Genomic DNA, 15953 nt, shown 5'->3' with positions numbered 1-15953 from the left:
GGGAATGGGAATTAAAATGTTTGGCCACCAAAAGGTTTTGTTTTTGGTGGATGGAGCGGAGATGCTTGACGTAGCAGTTCCCCCAATTTATGACAGATCTCAGCAATATAGAGGAGGCTGCATTGAGAGCACTGGATACTACAGATGACCCCAGTCTTCCCTCAACTGGAAGGACTGTTTGGGGCCCTGAATGGAAGTGAGGGAGGAGGTGAATGGCTGTTGTAGTACTTTGGCCACTTGCAGGGTTAACTGCCAGGTGGGAGACTATTGGGTAGGGACGAATAGACAAGGGAATCATGGAGGGAATGATCCCTGTGGAAAGTGGAAAGTGGTGAGTTGTGGAGCTAAAGATGTGTTTGGTGATAGGATCTCTCTGTAGTAGTTGGAAGTTACGGAGAATGATAAGTTGGATGCGGAAGCTCACTGGCTGGTAGGAAAGAATAAGGGGAATTCTATTACTGTTAAGGTGACTGGAAAAAGGGGTGAGTGTAAACATCCATGAAAATGGAGGAGATATGTGTTAGAGCAGCATCAGTGGTGGAGGAAGGGAACCCTGTTCTTTGTAGAAGGAAGACATCTCTGATGTCCTACAAAGGGATACTTCATACTACGAACAGATGTAGTGGACATGAAGGAACTGAGAAAAGCAAATAGCTTTTTCACAGGAGATAAGGTGCGAGGAGGTATAGTCAATATAGCCATGGGAATTAGTAGGTTTATAAAAGCTGCTGGTCAACAGTTTGTCTCCAGAGATGGAGACACAGAGATAAGAAAGAGAAAACTTCAGCAAGCTAGATAAAATTCAGTACAGATTAAGCAGAACTCTTGGTAAATGGGAGTTTGGTAAACTTCACATTAAAAAGACATATTTTTGTGGAAGTTTTTTTTCTGCTAAATGAAACTGATACTTTAGTGTAGATTAGTGTTAGAACAGCCTTGACCACTGACTGAGCTGATGCTATGAAATAGATTGTTACTGTACATGTTGCATAAATTCTAATGTTACAGGAGACATTACACAGAATATGAGCACGAAACAGACTCTATCTAACGTAAAATACTGTGACTATATCTGTGGTTTTTCACAAAACAGTATATCATCATATCGCATCCTTTAGATAAACTGAAGTGTTATGCTACTAACTTCTAGAAATCCAGAATAAGCTGACGAGCATACTGATATACATTCGTGATGTATTCACCTTAAATACAAAACTGACACCTTAACTGTTGCCACAATTGATGTTTAATTTTATGTAAACACAAAATGTTATAAAATATTAAAATACTTTCTTTCTGAACCAAGCTACAAAATCCATTTTCATTGAATGGATTTAAGGCATAACTTCACCAAAATTATATGGCAGTAGTTCATCTTGTGTACCTAACTATCTTTTCATCATCAGGTCTGAAACCAATAAATGAAAATATGAATAGAGAAAAGACTGAAATTTCCATTGAGGCCAGACAGATTCTCACAATGGAATACAAATTGGAAAGATTCCTTGAGCAAACAGAGGGTATGTGAAAGCACTATCAAGCAAGCATAGCCTGAGACACCACTTTTAACTCAGGGTGAGTGCTGGACCACAAAGTGAGGCAAAAGCACTATGACTGACTTCCCTTGAACTCATCAATTATCTAAAGGTGGTAGGCTGTCAGGTAGCCAAGCTAATGGTCTCTACTAGTGATGTAAGTGGATCCTGTTTGTGAGGGGGTGGTTGGCTAGAGCGAGGATCATTGCTATCACAGTGAGATGGAGCTGGGGGTGGAAACAAGTACTTAGATAATTAACTAATGCCTTGACCCATTTAGGCTTTTTGCCCAGAGTACCAGAATTGTTGAATGCCACTGCCAGCACATACTAAACTGATGCTATGGAGATAAATTAGTATTAGTGCCCCGACAACTGAACATCAGAGTCAGTTGTGGTTTAAAACACGCCCATAACTTTGACACGTAGTCCATATGTGTACCATTTACGGTATAGCCATGTTGACTATGTTCCAAACTCCCGAGAGGAGGAAAAGGAACTTAAATCTGGGGATTTATGATGAATCTTTGGATTAAGAGTCTATGAGTAAACTTAATTTCTGTGTACATTGTGATGATACCAGGAACCACTGGTATTGAAGATAACATTCTAAAAGGCTAATTCCAATAGCAACAGATGAATTCACAAAAGTTGATTGGAAGAAGCAGTTTGTAGGTAAAAGTGTATTTGGCAAGTGAGAACTTAAATGTGAGATAGAAGGAGTTCAGGGCCAGTAAATACCTTTTAAAGTGAAGGGCAAGGTTGACAGGATTAGGGAATTTTGGATGACAAGAGAGATTGAGAGTCTGATCAACAAAAATAATTCAATACAGGTATGTGTCAGTTACGGGCAGTTGGGATCAAGTGACAGCCTTAAAAATATAAAGGAAGTAAGGATACATTTAAGAAGGAAATTGGGGGGGGGGGCAAAATGGGCATGAAAAATCCCTAGAAGATTAGGTAAAGGAGAATCCTGAATGATTCTCTAAATACAGTATATTAAATGGAATAGGGTAACCAAAGAGAGAATAGGTCCTCTTAGGGATCACTATGATAATTAATGTGTGTGCTCTTGGAAATTATTGTGGTTTTAAACAAATACTTCACATCTGTATTTACCAATTAGCATAGAAGTAAGTGAGTTCAGAGGAGGGGTCAGTCAAATCTTGCAGGATATCAACATTACAAAGGAGGAGGTGCTGGAGATCTTGAAACTGATAAAGGTGAATAACATCCCAGGATCTGACCAGGTGTATCCTCAGATGTTATGGGAAGCAGGCAAGCAATTTCTGGGACAAAGAGTTTTGAGTCTTTGCTAGATATCATGAGACAGGGGTACAGCTAAAGCAGTGCCTTAGGAAGATAACCCAGGGAACTACAGACATTAATGATGCAAAACTTATCTGAGAAGTACATTTTTTACCCACAGTAATTGGCCAACTGGCCAGAGATGGTGGTAGAGATAGAATAGCAAGAGGCATCTGGGTAGAAACTTGAATAAGAAAAGTACAGAAGGATTATGGAATCAATGTAGGCAAGTGGCAGTGGTGTACATGAGCATGATGGTCAACACAGGTCAAAGGAGTTGTTGATACATTGAACAATTCCATGGCACTTGAATTATTGTCCTTAAGAAAAATTATGTTTTGGAATAAATAACACTTTTATAGTTGATGGATTTTGTCAAGGATAGCTAGTGAATACACAACTTGATTTTATGTAGCAAACACAGAAAATGCTAGAGATACTCAGCAGGTGGATTGGTGGATTGGTGGATAAAGAATCCTGGTTAATGTTTCATGGTGAGAACCCTAAATATTTTGATTTACTTCATATTCTAGATGGCTGAAGCTCTTTTGAAATGTTGTAGTATAGAAAGGTGCCTGAGCTAGTTTGAGCACTGGAAGACATTGGCTAAGGTTTTAGCTTTAAATAATCAGTGTCCTCTCAGCTCCTGCATCATGGGTTGAATCTTGATTTCCAGAACTGTCTGTGTGACATTTGCCAGTTCTTCCTGTAACCACATAGGTTTCCTCTACTTTCTCCAAATCTAAAACTGCAGGACTAACTGGCCTCTGCAGAAATTGTCCCTTGTATGTAGGTAGAATGTAGTATGTATGGTAGAATAGGGAGAGGGGCGGAATTTCCGGGAATGTGATGAAAATTAAAAAAAAAAATCTCATTGGGATTGGTGTACATGGGTGCTTGAGATTTGGCAGACTGAAGGTTGACTGACTGACTGGGAAAATTGTTGGAAATGTTCAACTCTCTCAACACATTTTGTTTGATTTCAGATTTTCAACATCTTCAGTATTTTTGTTTTGTTTAAGTTGGGGGGGGGGTAAATAGAGGCAGAGTTCCACTACTCCCCTTTGCTCGTCTGTTTAATACCACTGATTATTTTACAGCAACGCAAAGGGCATTCAGAGGAAGGGTACAGATTTATGTTCAGTTCTTTGGAGTGGGGCTTCAGTCTCAGAGACTTGAGTGCAACCAAATCCGTGGATGACATGCAGACAGCAGAAGAATGTATCTTGCTTGTGTGTGCATTCTCATCCAGAAAAGAGGAAAAGGAGCAGAAATATCATTGTTTTCCAAATATACTGTTGAAATAGCAACAATATAAAATAAAGCTATCTGAAAAGGATAAGAAGACAAATGCTTTATTTACAATATGGTAAAACTCCTCTTCCTTATTGTCTTTGCTAACACTTAAGGTGAAACTGCGAAATGTCAACACCACAGAGAAATGACTGGATGCTATCTGTCTCCAAACTCATGGTTTCTTACCTGAGGAACCACTATAGATAATCGATGGAGATGTCTTCAGAAGTGAATAACCATTCAGGACAGACAACGGAAAACCGACAATGCCCCTTGAAGGAACAATGAAGATGTGTTTGTTTGTGCTGCAAGATTTCATTATTTCGAGGTTCAGCATTATGCACCTGTTTCACTCTGCCAATAACTAAACTAGTTGTTTATGCCAAGGACATGCACGGCAATGACCGTCCACAATTGAGGTGGCATTACAAGATATAGTGAGTCAAAGCAGCTACTGCTTTGATTCTATCAGAAAAGGTCCTCGTGCACACTGACAGGCATCTTTTATGATCCTTGCATGAGCGAGGATCCGCAATTATCAGCTTCTCTTAAGACACTCATGTGAATAGACTTTTTGAACTGTACGAGGAAAATATTCTATCATCAAGGTTAGTGATTCACTGGATATTTCCCCCGTGTGGTCTATTGCTGCCGCAAGAACTGACCATTTCCATCGCTCTCGCCATTCGACTGTACGGAGCACGATGAGCCAGGAAACCACGGGGAGCTGGGCCTATCACTGACAGGGTACTCAGTATCCGGCCTTCAGGGGTTAATCCGGCTTTTAAATTACTAAATCAGTCTTGACCGAGTAAAAAAAAACTCAGCCAGGAATTGGTAAATAATTTGCATCATGTACAGTGCGAGTTATAGCTGTACTGCACTTTGCATAAGCTCCTTAGTTTTACAGAATGTTACATTCATTAAGTCTGAACCAAACACAACCCACAACAATCCGGCGGGGGGATCTTGCAGGAAGCAATGTCTCGCTCCGCCGGGTTCTCTCTGCTACTCTAAGTGCATAGAAGTGCACTTACATTGGTCAATGTGTACGAAAGATATAATGCTCTCTGTATGGTTGCAGGGAAAATACTATCCGTTTCTGCTCCATTAAAACGCTGCTTTATGCCCACCCCTTTCAATCTGACCATGTTTGACATACCATTGGGAAGTCTGAACGATCATGAGTGGCTTACGACACTCTGTCAACACTCAGCACGTCTGCCCGCTCTCGCAGTGCAGTACTCTGTTAAAGGGAGGCGAGCCTTGCTCCGCGATCCATCTTGCTCTGAGCATCACCTAACGAGCAAAGTGTACCGGCGGCGGCGGCGGCGGCAGCAGCTGCTGCTGCTCCGTGCCTGGATAAGCGGATGCAACCATTACTGGCTTGTCTGCGTTGATTAAGGGTCACACTGGTCAGTGGTCATTTCAAATCATGGGATGGTAATTCAGATTGACGGATCCGGACGAATTGTTAACGGGAAAAGAAAGAGTTTTGGGCAACGGGATCACATGCGGCCGGGAGGGAGGTCGAGAGGCAGTTAAAGGGAGCAGCTGTATAAAAAGCCTGGGAACTTAAAGATTGCACAAGTCGGCTGGAGCTCCGAGTTGGGGAGATCTCGTCTGCTTCGGCTCTTTCGCAGCGAGATACAGACCGAGGTATTGTGAGCCAGAGAGCGAGAGAGAAAACACTGGATTCGCACTAGGGTTGTGTTTTTTTTAATTGCACTGCCTACGGCATAACCAGTGTGGACAAAATAATACCGAGTGGCTGAATGGAGTCTGTCACTGTGTGGAATAGGATGGGTAAGATTATTTTCGTTTGCATCCTTTCATTAAACAATCGCCTTGCAGCCTCTACGATGAAAAAGATCAATTGATACTTAGATATCTTTTTTTCTTCTTTTCTTTCAAACTTCTTCAAACTCAACCCTGGATGTCTTTGAGACAGGAGATCCTCCTGTTCGTGTCAGGAAAAAAAAAAACAACCCAAGGCACTTGGTTCAAAGCTGCAAAATCAAAAATGATGTAAAAACTTTGGCGATTAGGAAGACATCGTCAGCTTAAAGGAGAATCAGGAAAGCCCGGCGAGCGACTGGAGGTACAATCCTTGCTCATGGATTTCCTTCTTGTGGGTCTCAGTCTGCACTGGCTCCTGAAAAAGCCTTCAGCGTCGGTTGTGTGTGTCCTCGGCGCGTTGTTGGAAATGTTGCCCGCCGCTGACAGCCTGTGCGCTCAGCAGTGCCGCTGCGACGGGAAGCTGGTGTACTGCGAGTCGCAGAGCCTGAGCGAAATGCCGCGCAACCTGTCGGGGGTGCAGGGTCTGTCGCTCCGCTACAACAGCCTGTCCGAGCTGCACGACGACCAGTTCGCCGGCTTGCTGCAGCTCACCTGGCTCTACCTCGACCACAACCACATCTACTCGGTGGAAGCGAACGCCTTCCGGGGGCTGCGCCGGCTCAAGGAGTTGGTGCTCAGCTCCAACAAGATCACCCAGCTGCCCAATGCCACTTTCAGGCCCATGCCAAACCTGCGGCACGTGCAGCTGTCCTACAACAATCTGCAGGCTCTGGAGCCCGACCTCTTCCATGGGCTGCGCAAGCTGCAAACCCTGCACCTAAGGTCGAATGCACTTAAGTTCATACCGGTCCGGATCTTCCAGGACTGCCGCAGCCTGGAGTTTCTGGACGTTGGATACAATCAGCTGCAAAGCCTAGCGCGGAACGCGTTCGCGGGCTTGTTGAAACTAACTGAACTCCACTTGGAGCACAATGATTTGGTAAAAGTAAACTTTGCTCACTTCCCGCGGCTGCTCTCTCTGAGAACCCTCTACATGCAGTGGAACAAAGTCAGCTTTGTGGTGAATTCTTTAGACTGGACTTGGAACCATCTAGAAAAACTAGACCTCTCTGGGAATGAGATTGCATTTATTGAGTCTTATGCCTTTGAAGTTGTGCCTAACCTCAAAATACTTCAGTTGGATTCAAACCGTCTCACAACCATTGAGCAGCCAATTCTGGACTCTTGGAAATCTCTAACTAGCATCAGCCTTTCTGGGAACAGCTGGGAATGCAATCGGAATATATGTGCTTTGGCCACCTGGCTGAGCAATTTTAAGGGACACCACGAAGGGAGCCTGTTGTGTGCTAGCCCTGTCCACACCCAGGGCGAAGAGGTACTAGACGCCGTGCATGGTTTTCACATATGTGACGACCCAGTGACAAGCACGGCGACAGTATCAGGCAGCACCAGCGTGGCGGAGACAGACCAAGATATCACAGCAATCAGAGATGCCTCTAGCATGTATGCCACGCAGGATACAACGGGAGTAAGAACGACTGAATTAATCAGTGTCACCGGTGTGCTTTCTCACGATCAACAGGAAAACACTATTCATGTTCACAAAGTAATCACGGGCACGATGGCGCTGCTCTTCTCCTTTCTGATAGTGGTGCTGGTGCTCTACGTGTCGTGGAAGTGCTTTCCTGCCGGCCTGAGACACTTGAGGCAGTGCTTCGTGACACAGCGCCGCAAGCAGAAACAACAACAAACTATGCATCAGATGGCTGCCATGTCCACACAGGAATACTACGTGGACTACAAACCCAATCACATTGAGGGGGCTCTGGTGATCATCAATGATTACGGATCGTGTTCTTGTCACCAGCAGCCAGCCAGGGAATGTGAAGTGTGATTTTGTTTTCCCATCCCCCCAACTCCCAGCAAAAAACTGGAGGTACAACACACTGCTTGAGGACATACTGCAGCCGGTGACTGCACGTATTACAATACTGAGTGTGAATGAATGACACTGTACTGATTCCACGAAACACTGCACCGGTCTCGTTCAGAATTCCAAACAATATTTAAGCTTCAACGCGTCTTTAAAATCTTTCAAACATCCTCTGTTCAACTGTCATTTGAAATTTGTAAAGGATAAAAAATGTATCTGTAACTTCCCACCAGTCTCTTATGATATTAAGTCCACCTGTAAGGTCTGGGAATAAGAGGGAGTACTCGGCTCGTCAATGATGTAAGTTAATCAATTTTGTAAACTATCCTGATTTAAATAAATATTTTAAAAAATGTTTTTGCAGCATCGGAGTTGAGATTAATAGCAATATGCGGCAACATGCGAGAAAAAAGTCTTTCCATTGGTGATTTATTTTCTCTTTCAATTCACTGAAACAATCAACCCCTTTCTTTCAGTACTTGAAACAAAGCCCCGCATTTCGTGCCAGCAGAGCGCAGTACGGCAAATCCTGTAACACTCTAACCATAACTGTGCGGGGTTAATAATTAACAGCGCAACGGGATGTATGATGGGGCACAGGTCCTTATATCGAGATGTGTGTCATTTGAAACGCCGCAGCTTACGGCCACGGCGGAGCAGAAAGCAGTAATGAAACCTTGCTGCAGTTTCGAGCTCGCTTCTACTAACAGTTCCGGGAATTCAAAACGCCGAGTCTCTAGACAGCAACAGAAGGGATAGAATAGATAAGTTGTTTAACATAAGTACCTCTCGGGAAAAAAAAAGGCAGTGATGGTATGAAATGTTAAGTTTTTTTTATATATCTTGGGTTGGGAGTTAATTGAAATTATAAATCAGCAGGATTTCAGTAGGTGCACAAGTATTAACTATGCGGCTGCTGTTACTTTATTGAAAACAGAATATTCTCCACTAATTGCAATTAGATATACTGTGAAAATATATTTTGTCCATTTTATGTTCACATAATTATAACAAAAATTGTATTTCGACCCTTCAACAAAATTCTTGAAATCAAATCCGATATTTTAAAACTTTTTAAAGTTAGAGCTACGCAAATTTCAAATAATTTCATAAATCAATATTTCGGGACGAAGATGGTTAAAATTATGCGCCTTCATTCTCAATGGCTTTACCCTCATTTTATTGTGCAGTTTCCTGTCTCAGCCTTCATCTAGTTTACTTCATGTTTTTTTCTAATCTGATTTCTGTTGAAATCTTCCAATTTCTCGTCAACAGAAGTGAGTATATTTCATTTCCACCAGCTTCAAAATGCCAAACAGTCCAGTTCCTGGAGCCAATCTTCTCTCCCTTTCAAGAGGACTAGCGCTGACACCTCTTCACATTGACATGTCAATTATATTCTCAGACTAGTTACTACCGTGAAATTTCAGGCAACATAATATGCCAGGGACCAAATAACAAATGATTTCCAAATTCCAAAATGGCTTCATTCTGGAACCAAACTTGGTACCTGTCTCCACGATACACTGAATTGGCACGTCGCTTTGCTGTTGTGATATTCTAGCAGAAGGCTGATTGGTTCATCTAAGCTCTATAACACGTTTCCTTTTTATTCGTCAAACTGTAATGTTTTGATGAATTTCATGTTAACTGCTTACTTGCCTGTCTGTCTTCCTTCCCCCACTATTCCTATTTCCCAATATTCACTTAGCTCCATTTCTTGGCTAGTACCCCTTGTTCCTCTTAGTACTTGAGCGTGTTTACTCTCACGGTACAGGGACGGAACTGCCAATTTTAAGAATGGCTTGCACTTTATCTTCGTCACGAACGCAACTTAATTGGACTCTCAACATAAATCACTCATGAAAATATAACTATTAAAATTAAAACAAAAATTAATTACGTTGTTCTTTTTTACAAAATTCAGTGGCCTATTGAAATGAAGTAGGGATTAAGTTATCAACACAAAAGAAAACTAAATACCGCCATCTACTGGCGGTTGCTTTCTTTGCGAGCATTTTAAACGTTTACAAGGAATTTGCTTCCACTTTTCAGATAAATAAGCATTTAGAGAACTGTGTTTATCAGCCACTAAACATGCGAGTTGATTTGAATCACACGAACGAACATGCAGTAAAAACAAATCTGGGTTTACAAAATACTAAGAAAAAACCTTATCAAAGAGCTACAATTCAATACCTAAAATTATAAGGGACGCAGACACAGTTGACACTTCTATACTCCAGCATGCAACTTATTTACTTAACCTTACTTTTAAGTAACATCTTTTTAACCTATTTTTTCTTTTTATCTTAACTTTTCATGTTTGCGCTTTGTCCCATTGTAAAACATTTCGAACTACATTGTATGTATGAAAAATGTTCTATAAATCAGCTATTATTAATGCATTTTTAACGTGACACGTGTTTATCCCGTGGCCCTACATAATATATAATCGCTTAATTTCAGCAAAGTAGAACTCAATTCTTCCCGCGACACGACCCAACCCACTACACCCACATTGTATCTGTTCTAATAATGCAGTGGGGAGATAAACAATAATCACAGCATTGCCGGGGAATCAGCAGTGAAGACACACTGAGAAATAGAAACGCAAAGTGAATGGAAGGTTCTTCACTTGATTTAGTAAAGGTTTAAATTTCAGATTTGTAACCTGCTGCTTTAATAATTTATTAGTAAGTTATAAACATGTTTTATTCTTGGCAAAAAATGGGGTTTTAAAATGGAGAAGAGAAAGAACTCAGTTTCAACGCGGACGCTTCTAATTCTTACGCACACAGCTCTCCAGTGCTCGCAGCGAAAACATTTCTAAAACTCTTCAAGGGCAACCGTTCTGATTACTATAATTTCCAAACAACGGTGTAGCAAGCAGTTAAGGCATAAATCAGTGGCAAGGGTGTAAAATACAACTACCAAATTATTAAACTAAGATTTAACGCCCATCACTTGTTACATCAATATAAGTTTGGTTCTTTCCCTCAATTATTTTCTATTTTCGTTTCCAAGCCGTTACGATTAAAAGTGAGAGTCTTAATACCTAGTCATTCTTCCACAGGGGGTCAATAATTTAAGAATAAAACGTAATTACCAGTAACTCAACCGAGTCACCACCGGATTGTGCTAAAAACATCTTCTTTAATATGGGCAAAATTAGCCATTCTTAGCCGTCCTGGACAAGGCATGACTCCAATATGGCTGGAGGGCTGGAGTTTGGTTTGGAAGGACTATTAACACTGGATCACACACACACAGACACACACACACACACACACACACACACACACACACACACACACACACACACACACACACACACACACACACACACACACACACACACACACACACACACACCCCCCCCCCCCCCCCCTTTAATCTCTACGTTTTCCTAAACAAAATTTCCCATACTGGGAATGGAATTTACAAACTAATTATTTTCCAACGTCCAAAAGTTAACTTCTAGAGAAACAAAACAAAAACTAGGAAATTCACAAAGAGCGGGGTTGAAAATATTCATCAGAACACGAACTGCAAGGCGTGCTAGCCCATGTATCATGCCTCTTCACTAACACTTCGTATTTACTTCTAACACATCAGAGAATTTCGAGTGCACTAATTGATGGTATCTTGATGTCGGGTCTCGACCGAAAACTTTGACTATTCCTTTCCCTCCACAGAGCTTGTTCGATCCGCTGAATTCTCCCAGCAAATTGTCATTATTTTCTCTCCAGAGTACTTCCTTGTGTCTTCATGTTAGAAGTGTTTTTTTTTTGCCCTTTGGTTAAAGGACTGGGTAAGGAATAAACTCTGAGACTATGCCTGATCTGCAAATTTTGCTGAAATAACCACGTGTATCTGTCGTTTATTTCCCCCCCCCCAAAAAAAATCAAAAGACCCAAGATTTGGTATAGTAACAGGACTGGCTTATTAAGAGTGTCTTGCATTAATCACTAAATCGTCGAGGCTTCTAATATTAGAATAAAAGGCCAAGACAGTTTTTTGTTCTACCTTCTTGCTGACCTTACAACTGGCCATATTTCCTTACTCAACATAAAAGGGCCATCACACAGCACACTTTACTGCGGCAGTGATTAGTCACGTTTTATATCGATCGGTTTAATTGAAAACAATAACCAGGGTATTCAGCACGCTCTCACAGATCGTCACATTTCAGCTAAACTACAACTTAACTCGGAACAATTATTTTGGATGCAATTCGAAATACTAACTTACCCTTGATTAGAGGCGTGTTTTTAAACTCATCTTTTATTATAGTTCATTTAGTATCATACTATTCGAGATGTTGCTGTGAATTCCCCTTTCATTATTTCTACCAGGAGGGAACTGCCTGAAACCCCAGAGAAAATGTAGATTTTCTAAATTTTAGAAAAATTAATATTAGAAGTAATATTAAAGTCAATTATTGTCTGAAGTACTGTCCCTCCCCTCTGAAACTGCAGCTCCTTGGGGGTCCCAAGATACACTCTTCGCCATTTTGGATTATCAATGGGTGTTCCCTGATTGTAGTTTCTAGAGTTCATGGACTGCCCGCGTCAACGGTTCTCAACAAAGCCCTTCGCCAATGCTAAATTAAGTTGTTCTGGCGAGCTCAGAGGCATCTTAACCGGACTCTCCTGGCAATCCAGTGACCCCACCAAAGAGTCCCGCGCATGTCCCAGGCCCCAGCTTGCACTCTTCGCACTGCCAATTGCTAACTCCCGGTTTCGTGCTCGGAATGTACAATAAACTCTCAAAATTATTCTGGGCGAGCAGCACAAATTGCTCTGTTACCGTACGCTAATTATTCCCCCCCCCCCCGTTTCTATCCCTGTCTATTCGTCTCCCTCATTTTGTCCCAGATGCAAGCAGTTCGGGATCATTATTGCAGCTGGATGAAACCTTCGGCAAAGAGCTCGCATCTACCAGTGAACACTGGGACGCATTTGAATGCATGCCCAGAAGGATCTATACTTCTCCATATGATCTATTCTTTCGTTTGATTTAATACTGAAGGTTTTTTTTTCTTTATTGCTTTCGGCATTCGCTGTTGTTCCCCCTTCTCCCAAGTTCTGATTCCAACCTGTACTAAAATTGATAGGAAGTCGTCGGCACTTTTCTCGACGATCAGCGTTAACATATTAACAATAAAGGGACAAGGGTGCCACCTAGTGATCTGCTGTTATGTTTACACCCAGTAAAGTTTCATGATGACCCTGAAGGATATGGGGGGAGGAGGGCGGAATGCAGTAATGCTGAACAATTTTAAATGACCACCATTTGACAATATCCTTGCATATGAGTTTTCTATCTCAAATGTTTATCGGATCTTCCATGGTTACTTGTTTGTGTTTATATAAAAAGTGAACCAATTGAGACTGTACCACAATGAACAGACCTCTTAGTTTCCAGAGGTGTAAATTTGATTCTGTATTGTTATCTTGGCAGTCTGCCTGTTACCATCTTAGTACAGAAGTATAAATGCATAACATTTTTCTCCCTTGATTCTGTTGCTAATGATCATGGTTTATATAGCTGGGTTCTACAGAATACTGGGTACAAAGAGAGGAAATTAGAAACTTCTGAATGTTCAACAAATTGAAGGAAAATTACCTCTACAGTAAATAATGGGACAATATATACATATAATTTAAATAATTTCCTCTAATAACCCATCAGTCAGTAATTGTCAGTTTTCTTGGAACAAGAAAACTATTTTCATATTAAAAGTTTGGGAGTGCACAACTGTTTGGAATTCATAAACTATTTTTAATCCAAATTTACAAGTTGTCAGTGAAAGCCTAGATTATCTTGCAACATGACTTAGCAGTTCAACCACCATCTTGTTACATCCCAAAGAAGAGTGAGTATATTGTTCAGAAACCAGTTATCACAGCATCAGATTATATTCATGCTATCTGTAATAGCAGTATTCAAGGAGATACTGTATGCAATATTTAAAAGGGCATCAGTCAACATTCCTACATGTACTGGAAGTAAGACCATAACATGCACTTGGTATTCACAGAACATAAACCTTAAAGGAGTATTAACCTCCTCCCTGATAAATGTCAATCAGGAAGCATATTCTTCATTTTCCATTATTTACTGTTAAAGAATGAACTGTATGACCTCTTCAGCCTCCTCCACAATATACGTCAATGTGAATTTACAATTCAACTCAATTTTTCAGCCCGATCCCCATTAACCTTGTTCAAAAATCTCTCTCACACTAACATATATCTAATCATTTGCAGCTGCCAAGCAGTGGAAAATTACAAGATTCACAACTCTCTGAGAGAAGAGAAATTCCATCTTATCACAGTCACAAATGAAACTAGGAGTAGGAATAGGCCAGCTAAATTTTCAAACCTCTGCAATGATAATGGCTAACCCACAAGCTCAGTATCATATTCCTGCTGTTTACCATACCCCCTGAAATCTGAATATGATAAATCTAACTATCTCCTTGAATATATTTAGTGGCTTGAATTCCACTGTCTTCTGTGGTAGAGGATTACATAGGTTCACTACCATTAAGGGTGAAGAAATTTTTCCTCATTTCAATTTTAATTTACTCACCCTAAATATAATAAGACTGCCATCCCTGATTACACAGGGCACCACTATGAGTAATATCTTCCCTGAATTCAGCCTGTCAAGCTATGGTAGAATTTAGCACATTTTAATAAGACCTTCTCTCTTTTTTCAGAACTCTGGTAAATTTAGACAATAAGACCAGAAATCATAAAAGCAGAATTAAACAATTTGGCCCATTGAGTCTGCTCCGCCATTTCCTCAGAGCTGATCCAACTTTTCCTCTCAGCTGCAATCACTACCTTCTCCCTTATCTCTTTATGCCCTGACCCATCAAGAATCTTCTGCCTTAAATATACATATAGGCTACTTGATCTAGTGACTGCTTCTAAGAATATCCTTCCTGAAAGAAGACATTCAAAACTGTACACAGCAGTCCAGGCATAGTTTCACCAAAGCCTTTGAAAGATGTTTAAATCAAAGTTACATTAAACCATCAAAATATAGTTTTGGTCCTCCTTTTACACGTGTTAACACATCTTGCAAATGAGCAGAAAAATGCACATGGAATTTCTGCAAAGTAAACATTTTTACTCCAACCTTGTTTCAATTATTTACTTTTAGCCAGCAGTTTGTGTGAGAACTGTCAGCCATGTTTTAGCACAAGTTGGTCCACTCATATGTTGCATGTGCATCGTAGCAAGAAACGATTATCGAGTGCCTTGCAGGTCAGACTCCAGTGTATCTGACCACTCACTCCATCCCTGAACTCACATCTCAGTTCAGGGCTGGTAACAGGTTATCCTGAGCCAAGAGGCCTAGTGGATATCTGATTTGGCCCCTCAGCTATACCTAGCAAAGGCCCACTTATTTTAACAGAGTCATCAATTTCAGGGAATGTTAGTCTTTTCCTTCATTCCATTTTATTTTTGTTTTATCACTCTTCTAATGTATTTCAACCAAATATAAAATAACCAAATTTATTGTTTTATTGTTATTATATTTAAATAATGTTTATTTATTTTAATTAAACATACTCAGCCTTTTCTGAATATACTTAATCACCACAGACAATGAGGGGCAGTTTGACAACATATCACAGCAGAATGGCATCAGGGATGTTTGTAGGTGCAGTTATATGATGCTCCGTCTAAGGCGTAATCGCCACTCACAACCACCGCTTTTCACTCAACAGCCCAGAGGCTACATGTATTTTGAGAGTCACAAGGCATAGGCGATCTTACATACAGTTCGGGTTATTTACTCTGTTCCTTTTCCAGCTTCAATGCTTAATGTCAGAGTTACTATTCATTATAAAGTACAACTGCAAGAACCACTGTGGATTGGCTGGAAATAAGAGGTGTTCATAAATGATATTTGAGTCTGTCTAAAAAAATATATATATAGTGAATAGCATGAACAAGTCTTCTCTTCAAAAGAGACTACAATGACCTTTGCTATGTACAACAGAAATTGCAGTTTTACAAAATGATAATGAAGCAGGAGTTGACCTTTGGGTTATCTGTT

General features: G+C 40.8%; 2 protein-coding genes across 4 annotated transcripts in view; one reads left to right on the top strand and one right to left on the bottom strand.

The window, feature by feature from the left end:
* ctnna2 (catenin (cadherin-associated protein), alpha 2) overlaps positions 1-15953 on the bottom strand; it is a 1188004-nt gene that overhangs the window by 769955 nt on the left and 402096 nt on the right. The gene's annotated exons all lie outside the window — the stretch shown is intronic.
* lrrtm1 (leucine rich repeat transmembrane neuronal 1) lies at positions 5908-8157 on the top strand. The gene has a single exon (XM_059963423.1). The coding sequence runs from the start codon at positions 6255-6257 to the stop codon at positions 7830-7832; it is 1578 nt and encodes a 525-aa protein (XP_059819406.1). The 5' UTR covers positions 5908-6254; the 3' UTR covers positions 7833-8157.

Source organism: Hypanus sabinus, chromosome 3 (genome assembly GCF_030144855.1).
Source record: "Hypanus sabinus isolate sHypSab1 chromosome 3, sHypSab1.hap1, whole genome shotgun sequence".
In the NCBI taxonomy this organism is placed as follows: Eukaryota; Metazoa; Chordata; class Chondrichthyes; order Myliobatiformes; family Dasyatidae; genus Hypanus; species Hypanus sabinus.
Note: the sequence above shows the minus strand (reverse complement) of the source record. Positions and strands in the feature narration are given on the sequence as shown.

Coding starts and splice junctions, on each gene's coding strand:
- lrrtm1 (XM_059963423.1), top strand. CDS start 6,255: ATGGATTTCCTTCTTGTGGGTCTCAGTCTGCACTGGCTCCTGAAAAAG.